General features: G+C 31.4%; 1 protein-coding gene across 2 annotated transcripts in view; it reads left to right on the forward strand.

The window, feature by feature from the left end:
- Positions 1-15304, forward strand: part of LOC143072033 (CST complex subunit CTC1-like) — a 41594-nt gene that overhangs the window by 14485 nt on the left and 11805 nt on the right. For both annotated transcript variants that reach the window (XM_076246803.1, XM_076246805.1), the window contains exons 7-20: positions 562-630; positions 1500-1560; positions 2077-2163; positions 2584-2676; positions 3158-3318; positions 3788-3881; positions 4106-4186; positions 4718-4845; positions 5222-5333; positions 7813-7971; positions 9103-9966; positions 11330-11394; positions 13895-14013; positions 14930-15179. In XM_076246803.1, coding sequence (XP_076102918.1) covers positions 562-630; positions 1500-1560; positions 2077-2163; positions 2584-2676; positions 3158-3318; positions 3788-3881; positions 4106-4186; positions 4718-4845; positions 5222-5333; positions 7813-7971; positions 9103-9966; positions 11330-11394; positions 13895-14013; positions 14930-15179 — 2343 coding nt within the window. The remainder of the gene's footprint in view (positions 1-561; positions 631-1499; positions 1561-2076; positions 2164-2583; positions 2677-3157; positions 3319-3787; positions 3882-4105; positions 4187-4717; positions 4846-5221; positions 5334-7812; positions 7972-9102; positions 9967-11329; positions 11395-13894; positions 14014-14929; positions 15180-15304) is intronic.

Below are 15304 nucleotides of genomic sequence, written 5' to 3' on the forward strand. Positions count from 1 at the left end.
GAATGACGTCACGTAAAAAACTGTTGATTGCACCCTTTGTTTCCGTAGTTAGGCTACCATTTTGTTGAACAATAGCGTTACTAAGTGGAACAATCCAGTTCCCCTTTATGACGACGTTATTCGTTGCGTTGTTTTTTCCAACAGTCTAGGCTGAATGAATATTATAAAAATTATGGCTTTGGTGCGGTGTTTGACTGGACCAGTCTTACCTTTTAACTCAGATTGAAATGCTGGTTAAGTTTACATAGTTTTTTCATATGATACTCTCCTTCATACATGTAAGACTTGGATTTTTAACGAGAGCAAATTTCCGTACAGCCTTCTCACAACACATCCGGGTCCTCATATCCTTGCAGTACCAGAACGTGTTAATGTGTCTTTCCTTTACTTTGAAGACTTCTGTTTATCAAAAAATGATGTTTTATTTATCAACTATAACAGTTCCATCTAATATATGCCTAATGTTGTAGGGTATTGTACACATAATAATAACATTCTAGATTTTCTTTTAAAGATTTATGAATAATGTGCATTAAACATAAGTTTGATATTTATTTTCAGGGAAGTATCAAAGAAATCTGAAGTTATAAATATCATTGGACGAATTTTAGTTGTGAGTGAAATTTTCAGGTAAGATATGTAAGAAGCTTTGAACTTCACAAATTCAAGGATGAGGCAGTTATGGTTGAGGGTAGACAAAAATATGAAATGAATCTGATAGAAGAGAATTTCATAGTTAATTACTGTTTATAGAGAGGTTTAAACTGGAATAATGAAGGGTGTTATAATTTGGACCAGCTACTTACACTAAAATTGATATTTGTTACTTTTCCATGTAGGGTGGCTTATGTGCCTATAAAAAATCACCACCTTATTGGCCTTGCGGAAACTTGCTTGGCTAAAGTGAGAGTTTGAACCATGTAGGGAAGGGGGGTCCACCCAAAAGACTTGGAAATTAGTACTTGGTGCTTCTGCATTAAGGACATGGCATTTAGAAGTTAAAGCAAAAACTGGTTGGCTCTGAGTTAGAATAATATGTCTAGTAGGAGAATCTTGCCTTAGACTTATATTTTGTGAACAATTTGAATCATTTTGTCAGTGTAGTATAAAGCATGGTTTATATTCATTCCAAATTAGCATGTTTTCCTCTGGATATGCATGTATTGTTTAAATGTAAATCATTGGGTCATATTGAATTTGTTACATCATGAATAAGACTATCTATGAAAATAATTTACTTTTGAATGGCACTAAAATTGTTGATTATTATGACATTGACTCATTGAAGAAATATAACTCATTTACATATAAATAGTGCTTCTTTATAAGTACAAGACAAATGTGAAATTGATATTTTAAAGATATTTGGAAAGGACTTTTAAATGAGTTTGACAGTATTTGATCTTTCGTGAATATTTGCATTGATTATTATCTTTAAAGAGAAAGATAAGTTAAGTTATACATTTTATTTGATCAATAGAAGTATATTTAAATTTCAGTGTTAAACATGACAGTTTGTTTTGTGTGAGCCTGGAATCTGATGTGAACATACTCATTAAGGTATATATATGTAATTATGTACTTTAATATTATTGAAATGAATTAATAGAGAAATACTGGATAAAGAGAAACTAACTACCTAACACATGTAATAAGTGTGAAAATGAAGAATAGAAAAGAGTAGGACTGACACATATTGTTACCTATCATCTTGAAAGATGTTGGAGAAATTTAGTTTGAATGATTGAGAAGGTATTTATTATTGTTTACCAGACTTGAACTATTTTACAAATTGTGACTTGGATGGAGAGTTGTCTCATTAGCACTCATACCACACCTTCATGTATCTATCTATAAACTATTTGTTCATTAAATAAATGCTTTGGTTAAACCTAATTGGTACATTGTTGTAGATTTGGATAGGATAAAGGGATTTATTGTAGACATGATTTATAGCAAAACTTATCCATTCAAGTATATAGAATGTATAAAACATTTGTTTTAAATTTGAGGTGCCATGTGACTAATTTATAAAAGGTGATACGTTATTACACAAACCTTTTATTTTTTTTTTAGAAAAAGGAGTTTTTGTACTGGCAAAAATTTCTATCACCAAAGAAAGAGTATCTGTTTTCCAATATGAAACCAACAACATTACAAAAGGTAATATCAATTGTATTAGTTCATGAACCAATCAAACAAGAAAAAATAAAAAAAAAATTTTGATGACTTTGAAAAAAAAAATCAGTATCCCTTGAGATGTCAAGTAGGACTTTTGTCTGCATTATTTTGCGATAAAGTTTGAATACAAGTTAAAGAATTTTTTTTCCTTTTGAAGACTGATCCCAAAAAAATTATTTTAAAAATGATCAGGGCATCAGTTTAGATACTATGTGCAAAAAAAAAAAATCCTCTTTGATCCCATCTAACATATGCAAATAAAAAGTATGTCCTATCATAATATTTGAATTGTATCAGACACTGCATGTTTTTTACCAACAAACACCACTTTTATAAAAAATTAGCATATCTTAAGCAATTATTACATTACAAGTTTAAACTTTCTTCCTTTACTTTTTGTAGGGTGCTGGCCATCCTGTGAGATTATTTGTTCCATCTAAAAATAGTATTGTGTATTGTCCTACACCAGAAAGAAGCAGTATACTGTCATTGAAGGTATGTGAAACTTTTCTGCAGTAAATGAACATAAAATGAAATAAATAGAAATATCAATGGATAATTTTGTACTGCTTGTCCATGCCGCATAATTTGATTCATAGATAAGTTATTGTTTCTTTTTATAGTAGGCCATGTAAAACTGCATTATATTTTTATGTATTCAGTATTTTTATGCACAAATCAGAATGAAAACATACTTGCTTATTAATAAATTGTGAAATGTTTAACAGTTTTATAAAAAAAGAATAACAACTTTAGGGAAGAACAGTGTGTTTGGATATCTATTAGCTTGAGGCACTTATAAGTTACTAAAGAACTTATATAGCCCAAGTACAGTATGGAGCAAATATGCTATAGTGTCAAAAGTTTTCTTTGTTTCAAAGTTTTACTTTGGTATGATTCAATGACAGGCAAAGAAATATGAAATATTGACAATGATAATTTAATGGCATATTTTTATCAATTTGCTTTACTGTAGGACTGGATGTCAAAAGCAGGTATAACTGAAGTATCAATAGATAATAAAGACTACAGAGCTACAGATAAAATAGTAGAAAACAATCACATTTCTTATCAAGGTGTGATCACAAGTGATGAAGATGCTTACTTAGGTATATTTGAACTGGATCAGAAGATCAGGTATGTGCATTAGTTCATTAACATCCCATATAAAATTAAGAATGAATACAGGGAATGTGTCAAAGAGACAACAACATGCCCAAAGATCTGAAAACATTCCAAGGCCATCAGTTGGTAATTAACACAGAGAAAAAATCCCCCACTCAGAGATGGGCTTCAGCTGGCCCCTAAACAAAAATGTGTACTAGGTAAAAAAATTTACTTCTGTTGAACACTTGCAAGGCCTATTCTTGGGTATTTGCTCTAATGGTTATGATTGAGAAGTACATTATGCATGTGTCTATCCGTTATACAGAGCCTTTTGTTGGGATGTCAAGGATTGTGATAGTCATCCTTTTTGTACAATTAACTTTCAAAAACTATTCAAACATGTTTTACCTACTTCTGAAGCTACAAAATATGCATTCAGCTATGAGTTTTATAGTATAAAATTCTCTACATTAAGATAGCTCTATTTTGTTTTTTACAGGTTATATTTATCCTACATTCCTGTGACTTATGTTAGTCTGAGACTTGGAACCAAGATCCTGGTTTACAATGCACACCTACACAAATCTGAGAAGGTACAGATAAAATAATTGATAATCAGTAATGCAAGAGAAATACATCCAACAAAAAACACACCTTGATTGCAAACAGATTGAAGATTTGCACCTTCTATTATGGGTTGATTTGAATTCACATGTTTGAAATTATATTGTTGGTTGCTTGATTTGTGTAGTTGTTTATTTATTGACATTAACGCCACATATAAATATTCATAATAATTAAAGTTTATTTTTTTTAGGATGAAAAAATCAGAATAGTTGGGTGTTTGTCTAGCTGTATCAAGATTCTCGAGTTTTCTACTACAAATCTTTCTGCAGAGGTATGATAGAAAATTATACTTGAATTAGACCAAAATAATACCAAAATAAGGTAAAAGTCTGAGTCTGATTTTTTTCTGCCATTTTTTAAAAAATTAAATATCTTGAAAAAGTAGCTCCATTAACCTAGCTATCAATATTTTTAGCTTATTTTGACTAATGCTCTTCTGACTTAAAGTATCAATTTTAATTTTTTTTTTTTTTATTTCACCTATGTACAGCCTTAAATTTATTTGTAAAATAAGAGCTTGTCAAATTGAAGTGAATGATATTGCTTCTATGGACATGTTGTAGTGCACTCGACACAAGTGAGGGAGTTGTGAATGCAAACATCATCCAGGTAAAAGTAAGACCTTTAAATGGGTATTTGCTGATGGCCTTATGAACATACATAATTTTAGAGTCATTAAAAAGACAAGTCAGCTCGTACACAAAATGAATGAATTTATAAGTTAATGATCAAAGTATGTCCAATGTATAATGTTTATTCAAAACCTCATAGTTTAAACTTTGTTACAAAAATTGTCTTTCAGAATGTAAGGATTCCTAAATCTATTCAAGCTTGCTTGTGGAAACAACAATATAGTTTGAATGGTTTTACTTTTGTGATGGATGTTATGCTTCATTTGAGACAGAAATTCACCAACTATTCAAATGAAAGGTATGTTTCATCAGACACAGTTTTAATAGAAAAAGTCAATTTTTTTTTACAGATTTGATAAAATATTTATAATTGTAAAATTTAGGTTACTTTAAATTTTATAACCTTTTTGTAATTTTTAATGCTGTAAAGGTATTGATGTGTCATCATTACAAAACCATATAAAAACTAAAACTTACAGTTTCTTAAAAGAAATTAGCTATGTTCTGAAAAAATATCAAAAACTAACTATTTTTTAAATCAGGACTTCAATTATTTGTGATATTAATGACTTTCAACTGAAGACAACAGAATGAATGCAGGAAATTTTTTTCTTTTTTTTTCAAATGCATAAAATATTTTAAAAATAATTCTTAGATGTGCTATTTTCTTTCAGATTTGGAAAATTCCTACCTGTTATATCAGACCTGTGTTCAGTAAACACTTCTTTGACCAGAAATCATTTACAAGAAGTTCTGACTACTGCATGTTGTTTTATTTCAGATAAAGTGAGTATTAAGACAGCTGATAGAAGAGTGTTTATAAGAAAATACTGTCAAATATTTTCATTATATTTGAAATTTGGCAGTTAAATTAAGACATGAGAAAGTTTACAAGTAATTTTTGTTTGGCAATATATTTTTTTCACTCAGAAATGAATTGAAAGATAGTGCACAATCAAGCTTCAAATTATCAACATCATCAGTGACAAAAATATGTTTTATTGTATATATGTGAATATTGGTGAACTATTCCTCATAGAAAATTCATTGCAAGCATTTTGTTAATAATGACCCTTTTTGGTGGAAGAAGACTTCAAGTCTTCTGAAGGCCTATGGGGCCCACTTTAAAATCATTGAACCGTTATCACCTCTGTATGCCCCATCCGTTCTATGTATTACAATTTCATAACAACTTCCAATTCTTGACATCGATTTTTACACATGATTAAGCATCTGAATCATTTCATTAGTAAATCAGGATTGAAAAACAATCACTATCGTAAATATGTACCCTTTTATTTATGTAAATTATAAGATATCATCTCATCTACATGAACGTTATTTGTTTACTTGTAACCAGATGTTTTTTATGTAGATATTTGTAGTACGCATGCGTGAATTTGGTATCGGGTCAACTCGCCCTGTGTACTTGTTGCTCTTGGTCTGTTCGTCCTGAGTTCTTTGGCCATTAGTCCGTTCATTCTCTTTACTCTTATCAAGGATGTTTTATAATACGTCCTTGCATTTATTAAAAAATATTAATATTAAGGGTATCGTTAAAAAAACTCTAAAACAGGATTTAGTGAAAATCATCTGTTCCTTATTTTGTTCCCAAGGTAAGACAATCGTGTTTAGCCAATCAAATTTCTCATGATCAAATTATTAAGCCAATCCTAGCATGCTAGATTTTAAACTTGTGTTGTTTTCATCTAGTTGTAAAATCGTGAACATGGCAGGTGAATTTTCATCTGCAAAGAGGGTTCTTACACAGCTTAAGGATAAAGGCGATGTAGTTTTTGATGAAGTTGAAGTCCAATCAACTTAGTACACATGTTCCCTATGATATGATCTTTCTAATTTTAATGCCAAATAGGGTTTTGAGCCCAAGTTCACAGTCCACTGAACATAGAAAATGATAGTACTAGTTGGGCATCCTTGAACTCTGGACTCATTCTTGTTTTGTATGGTTTTGATTGAGTTATTGTTTATCTAAATGCAGTGAGGTATTTCATACATTGAAGTGATTGGTGTGATGATTTGATGCATTTTATAGTGTTGCTGCTGGTGTATCAACAAAGATAGTAATATAACAACTTGTCATTTTTATACCCCACGCAACGAAGTTGCGGAGGGTATAATGTTTTTGATCCGTCCGTCCGTCAGTCCTGTTTCTTGTCATCGCAACTCCTCTCAAACCACACAACAGAATTTCACGAAACCTTTTCAGATAATAAGGACATACTATGTAGTTGTGCATATCGACGGGAAATTTCGATTCAATTTTTTTTCTAGGAGTTACGCCCCTTTGAACTTATTTACTTTAATGTACTACTGCAACAGTTTGTCATCGCAACTCCTCTCAAACCACACAACAGAATTTCACGAAAACCTTTTCAGATGATAAGGACATACTACGTAGTTGTGCATATCGACAGGAAATTGCGATTCAATTTTTTTTCTAGGAGTTACGTCCCTTTGAACTTATTTACTTTAATGTACTACTGCAACAGTTTGTCATCGCAACTCCTCTCAAACCACACAACAGAATTTCACGAAACCTTTTCAGATAATAAGGACATACTACGTAGATGTGCATATCAACAGGAAATTACGATTCAATTTTTTTTCTAGGAGTTATGCCCCTTTGAACTTATTTGCTTCAATGTACTTCTGCAACAGTTTGTCATCGCAACTCCTCTGAAAACACACAACAGAATTTCATGAAATTTTGTAGATAATAAGAACATACTATGTAGATGTGTATATTGACAGGAAATTATTATTCAGTATTTTTTCTTATACAATTTTTTTATCTTATACTTATTTAATTTCTCCAATGACAATGTGGGGACGTGGGGTATGTGAGTGTGCTCACTAAGGTTCTTTAATCTAACCTGGTTTACTTATGTTATATTGCTGTATCATTGACTTTTACTCCCCATCACATTTAACTTATAAACAGACATATGTTTATGCTGATTCTCTTAATAGTAGATAATGAGATTTCAACTTCTTATAGTCTCTTTGTTATACTGTTGATCAACTATTTTCTTGGGTTATTGATGATTTGTGCTTTCATGAATATTTGATTTCATGGTTTTACTCAAGTATGCATACAAAAAAATAGAAAATTGCATTCCATTGAATTATTTAAATTCATGGTTTTACCTTTACCCAGGAAAACAAGCGAAATTGGAATTTTACACATAAAAATGAAAATTCAGTAATTACTGATCAAACTAAACAGAAATATCTTTTTGCTCAGACAGAATATAAAAACAGTTTTCCGCAAGTGATTGAGGTTGACATTCATGATGCAGACGACAAAATGAATGATATAGCTATAGCTAAGCATGATGGGAGTAAAGATTGGAACCATGTCCTTTATTGGAATTATGTCATACAACAAGGAGCTGTACAACAGGTTTATATAAAATTGTTACTATATTTCATGAATTGTTTGAAAGTACTAGGAATGGCAACTACTTCTTGAGTACTGTAGTATTGCTTGTAAAGTCTAGTACTTTTAAAAATTCAATTATTATATTTCAATATTCAAGTAAATTGTTTTTGACACTCCTCCTCATCAATATTTCCATATACATGATTTAAGCTTATATCATTCAGTATTTTCTTTTATTATATATTTATTAGTAAAAACAGATAAGTTGTTTATGTAATACAATCAATGGCAAGCGTGCTGTATCAGCCACCCGTGATGATATTGATATCAGCACGGTTGCAAAAGCTTTATCACATCTTTAATCTGTATGACGTCACGTCATCGATTGCAGTCACTGTTGCAAAGGCTTTATCAAATCCCTAATCTGTATGACGTCATGTAAAACCTATAATCTGTATGATGTCATTTCAAACCTCCTTATCTGTATGACGTCATGTCACATAAAAAAATTCTTCTTGAGGTATATGTATATAGTAAAGTGTATATGATACGGCTTTTTCAATATCACACACCGTATCAACCTTCCACCAATATAATCCCTCGAGCAGAGCTCTTGGGATTATATTGGTGTCTGGGGTTGATACGGATGCGATATTGAAAAAGCCATATGATATTCTCTATATAATTGTCACATGAAAAGTGTTCACTTTTGAAATAGATATCAAGACAATTTTAAACTGTAGTATAAATGTCTCTATGACCTCATATTTGAATCACCCTATAAATTAATATAAAAGGACAATTTATGATTTGACAAAAATATGAACGTGTAATCCGTGTAGTGTTGTGAGATAAAACCATAAAATATTCATGACTATCACTTTTTGCAATGCATCTGTTTACAGTATCTTCAACAAACAGATTTTCTTCTTTGCTGGACTCATTGAAACTGAAATAACAGACTCTTGGCTGCTATAGTAGTCCAAACTGTATTCCTGAATAAGAAAGGATTAACTCTCCCTATAATTCGCCTCATTTGATTGATCATAGTGTTTTTAATCTGATTTACTGTTCACAGGTTTATATTTGGTATTCCCCTTTGAATATGGGTTAAAAAAAATTGAAACATATTTTATTTTCTTCTTATTCCAGATAATAATAGGAGAAATTCATACAAGCTCTAGATCTGGAAAAGTTCAGCTTAGAGATCAAACTGGGTGTATAGACTGCGTAGTCATGGAAACTCAAACAGAAAATGAACAATACCATGAATGTACAGCTGAGTGTTGCATGTGCTATCAAGCACTGAGGTCAAAGTTCAAATGTCCACATCTCCATCCACATCACAGTGGCTGCTTGGTTGCCATAACAAAATTCACTGTTGTCAAGGAGAGATTTCTTCTAGGAAATTTCACAAATATAAAAATAAAGGACAATATTGTGACAAACAAATCTAAAGAATTGCATATAAAGTATTTGGTTTTCAGTTTATCAGATGTAATTTTGATACACAAGCCTAAATATTCAATCAGCTGCAACCATTGCACATTTCAAAATTCTGTAAAAGACAAAAAAGATAATAAATTAAAAGTTTCTGATATTCACTGGCAGTGTGTTAATCATAAGGAGTCTTTGCATATGAATGACAATAACAAAAGCAAAGCCAGATTATTGTTTATTGCTCATATATGTGACCATTTACATCAAAGAGAAGACATGCTAGAAAAGAAATGTTTGACTTCCCAAACTCAGAATGACCTTGAAAAAGATGTTAATGTTGAAGTAAAACAACTGTCTTGTGCAAAATGTCAGCTTATATTATTTGAGAACTCCAATGTCAAATATTATAATGTCATACAAAGTGGATGTTTGTATAAGTTTGTTGGTTTTGATGGTGTTATGAAAGAAAGAAGAAAGTTACCATGGCAACTAAAGCAGTCTGCAAAGAAAGCTGGTGACAACCTGTGTTATGTGTTGCCAGATGATTTTATAGTTGAAAGAGAATTTCATGATCAGGTAGGAATAGTTTAGATCCAAGACCATTCAATACTTAACCTCTTTTTGACAAACAAAAGAAAAAAGAAATACTAACATGGAATTTTAAGAAGAATGACAACAACACTTTGGTCAAAAGAAAAATGACAAACTAACACACAATATAAAAAGTTACACATAGATAACTAAACATTGAGCAACAGGAACCACAGCAAAAACAGGCTATGAAGTTAGGTGCTCCTGTATCATCAAAAGTTCTTTCTAAACTAGTTTCACCCATATCTATTTGATAAGAACATCTAAAATAAGATTATTTTTTTTTCATTATTGAAATCAAACACAGTGCAAATAAGTCAAAATTCAGTTTCTTGAAGATATTTTGAACTATATGTCCCACATTTCACAAATTTTGAAAGACTGAAATTGGAACAACCATTGGGTTGCCAGTAAGAATTTACGATTGCATGAACCTGCTAATCATAATTTAGTAGATTATGTACAGCAAAAACTTATGATGCAATCTTTTACTACTTTTCTATTAAATTTTGATATCTTCAGTAAATAGGGAACTTGACGGATAATATTATTAAACAATATGTCTACCATTTGCCAAATTGAAATGGGAAATCCTCTTTTTAGTGCTTTATGGTCTAAGGTCTTATGGGTCTGCACATCTTTCATGAGACTGGAATTTACTGATTTCTTTTTTGTTTCTGAACAACATCATTTGACCTAATTAGCAGATCATTACATAAATTGTCAGCAAACTTACCAGTCTTTGTACTAAATACTTGATTCTATTTCTTCTTCTACAAATCTAGGTTAATCACAACTGCTTATGTACCCATAATGCATCTAACAGGCTATTATTTCAATTTGGAATTATTTTTATTTATGGAACTTGCATAATTTCTTGTGCTAGAAGTTTTTGATAAATTCCATGTTTATTCTGTATTTTAATGTTGCACACACCACTTTCTATTACAAAGAAGATAGCACATTTTCAATAGAATGAATTGTGCAGTCCCCAACATTATCTATACAAAATCAATTGTATGGAAAGTGTTATGCACCACTCACAACATTATAATACAGAATAAACATGGAATTCATTAAAAATTACAAGCACAAGAAATTATGCAAATTCCATAACTAAAAATAATTCCAAGTTGAAAAGATAGACTGTTTTCTGTAGTTTTACATTTAACATCAGATGTCAAAGTAAAGATACATGTGCATATTTCATTTTAACAGTTTATGAATTTAGTTTTTTGAAATTGAAAATAGTTTTCATAACCTCTGCTCTTTCTAAAGCCTTACTGTCATAATAACATGAATAATGGCTTGATTTTAAAGATCAGTTAAACATTTCTGTTTATTTCAGAATAGTAATGCTGTAAGCTGGTTGGAAGGAAGGGTTGAAAGTATAGAACATATCCTAACTGACAGGTATGAAAATATCTTCTGCTTGAAATGATTTGATTAAATGATTGAAAAAAAGCAATTTATAACAAAAATGGCTAAATTTCTTTTTGACCACTGGATTTTGCATTAATTGTACAATATGTCATGGATGCTAATTATAATATACATATTTAGATGTGCCATGAACAATTATTTTGTTGCATCTCTATGACTTTTTCATATGACTATGAAGAATTATTTTGTTTGTTGCATAGCCATATTCCACCATTCTTTTAACTATGGTACTGATATTCATATTCATTTTTAGCTCACCTGGCTGAGCTTTTCCCATCACTTGGCGTCCGTCGTCCGTCGTCGTTAACTTTTACAAAAATCTTCTCCTCTGAAACTACTGGGCCAAATTAAACCAAACTTGGCCACAATCATCATTGGGGTATGTAGTTTAAAAAATTTGTGGCGTGACCCGGCCAACCAACCAAGATGGCCGCCATGGCTAAAAATAGAACATAGGGGTAAAATGCAGTTTTTGGCTTATAACTCAAAAACCAAAGCATTTAGAGCAAATCTGACATGTGGTAAAATTGTTTATCAGGTCAAGATCTATCTGCCCTCAAATTTTCAGATGAATCCGACAACCCGTTATTGGGTTGCTGCCCCTGAACTGGTAATTTTAGGGAATTTTTGCTGTTTTTGGCTATTATCTTGAATATTATTATAGATAGAGATAAACTGTAAACAGCAATAATGTTCAGCAAAGTAAGATTTACAAATAAGTCAACATGACCAAAATGGTCAGTTGACCCTTTTAGGAGTTATTGACCTTTATAGTCAATTTTTAACCATTTTTCGTAAATCTTAGTAATCTTTTACAAAAATCTTCTTCTCTGAAACTTCTGGGCCAAATTAATCCAAACTTGGCCACAATCATCTTTGGGATATTTAGTTTAAAAAATGTGTGGCGTGACCCGGCCAACCAACCAAGATGGCCGCCATGGCTAAAAATAGAACATAGGGGTAAAATGCAGTTTTTGGCTTATAACTCAAAAACCAAAGCATTTAGAGCAAATCTGACATGTGGTAAAAGTGTTTATCAGGTCAGGATCTATCTGTCCTGAAATTTTCAGATGAATCGGACAACCTGTTGTTGATTTGCTGCCCCTGAATTGGTAATTTTAAGGAAATTTTGCTGTTTCTGGTTATTATCTTGAATATTATTATAGATAGAGATAAACTGTAAACAGCAATAATGTTCAGCAAAGTAAGATTTACAAATAAGTCAGCATGACCAAAATGGTCAGTTGACCCCTGAAGGAGTTATTGCCCTTTATAGTCAATTTTTAACCATTTTTTTGTAAATCTTAGTAATCTTTTACAAAAATCTTCTCCTCTGAAACTACTGGGCCAAATTAAACTAAACTTGGCCACAATCATCATTTGGGTAATTTGTTTAAAAAATGTGTGGCGTGACCTGGCCAATCAACCAAAATGGCTGCCACGGCTAATAATAGAACATAGGGGTAAAATGCAGTTTTTGGCTTATAACTCAAAAACCGAAGCATTAAGAGAAAATCTGACAGGGTTTAATTGTTTATCAGGTCAAGATCTATCTGCCCTGATGTTTTCACATGGATCGGACAACCCGTTGTTAGGATACTGTCCTGAATTGGTAATTTTAAGGAATGCTGTTTTTTGTTATTATCTTGAATATTATTATAGATAGAGATAAACTGTATACAGCAATAAGGTTCAGCAAAATAAGATCTACAAATAAGTTTACATGACCAAAATAGTCAATTGACCCCTTAAGGAGTCATTGCCCTTTATAGTTAATTTTTAACATTTTTCATAAATTTTTGTAAATTTGTAGAAAATATTTTCCACTGTAATTACTGGGCCAAGTTCATTATAGATAGAGATAATTGTAGCAACAAGAATGTTTAGTAAAGTAAGATCTACAAACACATCACTATCACCAAAACACAATTATGTCATGAATTTATCCGTGTCCATTGTTTAATATGCACAAGACCAAGGTGAGCGACACAGGCTCTTTAGAGCCTCTAGTTTCGTGGATAAAAGAAAACTTCAAAGTTTGATTTCGTTGTTTGCCAAAGTCTGCATACAAGTCTGTAGACTACACATTTGAATTTTTGATTCAACTGTACCCACAAAATGCAGGAATATTGTTATCTCACAAATGATAACGAATTAACAATATTGTAATGTTTTTTTATTATGCCCAATTTATGGGCATTATGTTTTCTGGTCTGTGCATCAGTCCATTTGTCCATTAGTCCGTCCGTATGTCCTGCTTCAGGTTAAACGTTTTTGTGGTCAAGGTAGTTTTTGATGAAGTTAAAGTCCAATCAACTTGAAACTTAGTACACATATTCCTTATGATATGATCTTTCTAATTTTAATGCCAAATTAGAGATTTCCCGCCATTTTCACAGTCCATTGAACATAGAAAATGATAGTGTGGATGGGGATCGGTGTACTAGGGACACATTCTTGTTTTTTACAGACATTGTAAAGATTATGTTAGTATATTTGGCACAATTGTGAGAAGAGTTCATCATGAACCTGATGATGTTGGTCTAGTTCTTAAAAGACTGAAATTTAACAACAAACATCTTACATCAGGTATATAATTTAATGCATTAAGGGCTGCTCCAGAAGATACAATGTCTCCTCCCCACTAAAGGACGGCACTTTTTTTTTAACCCCCACCACCAACAGAAATAAAAACAAATTAGAACAACACTTCCTTTGCATTTTGATATTTCAAATACAACCACCCACTTAAAATTTAAAAAAAAATTGCCTTCCCTGGGGAAAAAAGGATTTTTTGGGACAGCCCTAAGAAATAGCAAGGCATTTCAGAAGATACAAGCTCATACATCAACATGTGTTTTGAAATTGTAATGCAGTCTAATCTAATATTTACCATATTCATACCTACTTTACTGCATGAGTCATTTGTCAACCAACCTCCTTAATGGTCTTGTGGTAGTATGCTCGCCAAGAACCCATCCAGGTCAAATCAGACTATAAAACTTGTATTTTATGTTTGTTTGTTAAGTAGGAGGCATCTATGAGTAAGAGCAAAGACTGCATTTAATTTGCTTTTGGATGTTCAACAGCCATCCATCATCATCATTGGTTTTCATGATGAACATGATGAAAGGATCCTTTCTTATGACTGATTTGATTATTACTCTATATTCATGGATCATTGATAATGTTAAATACCTAGTTGCATTAAAACTGACAAAACCAAACATCCGACTATATCAATCGATTGAAAAACTCAATACTAATCATCATAAAAATAATTCAGTTTAGGTGGTACCTAACACTACAGGTAGATAACTCTGTAAAGTCAGCTTAACGTTTTAATTACATTGTGTTTTTTAAATTTTTATATTTTTGTTTAAGTGTCAAAATAAATACTTTGACAAAATTTTATGAAAATTAAACGAGCCAAATTTATTTTAGTGAAAGTGTTGGGTATCACCTTAACACCCACTTACATGTTATTTGCTATTTTTATTTATAGATAATGGAATATCAACTCTTGATAACTGGCAGATACAGCTTCAAATAAAGTGTATGAAATCAGAAAGAGAAATATCTGTATATCTTAAACTTGACAACATAACCTATCCACTGGGGCTGGTTCCTGGAACTGTTGTGTACATGGATAAAATAGAGAGAAGAGTTTCAAGGAAGGGTGTTGTGTATTGTCAGTTCAGTATTGTATCATCACTAAGTGTACTGCATCAGAAATGGTCAGAATTGACAACAAGGTAATAAAGGAAAGAAGCAATTTTTTTCCATGCACTATAATTCAGAAATTATTGTGATGTTTTTATTATTGCGAAATTGCATTTTAAATTATTTTATATGAAGCAAACAGGATTATTTTGAATGT

This window comes from Mytilus galloprovincialis, chromosome 4, assembly GCF_965363235.1.
Source record: "Mytilus galloprovincialis chromosome 4, xbMytGall1.hap1.1, whole genome shotgun sequence".
NCBI lineage: Eukaryota > Metazoa > Mollusca > Bivalvia > Mytilida > Mytilidae > Mytilus > Mytilus galloprovincialis.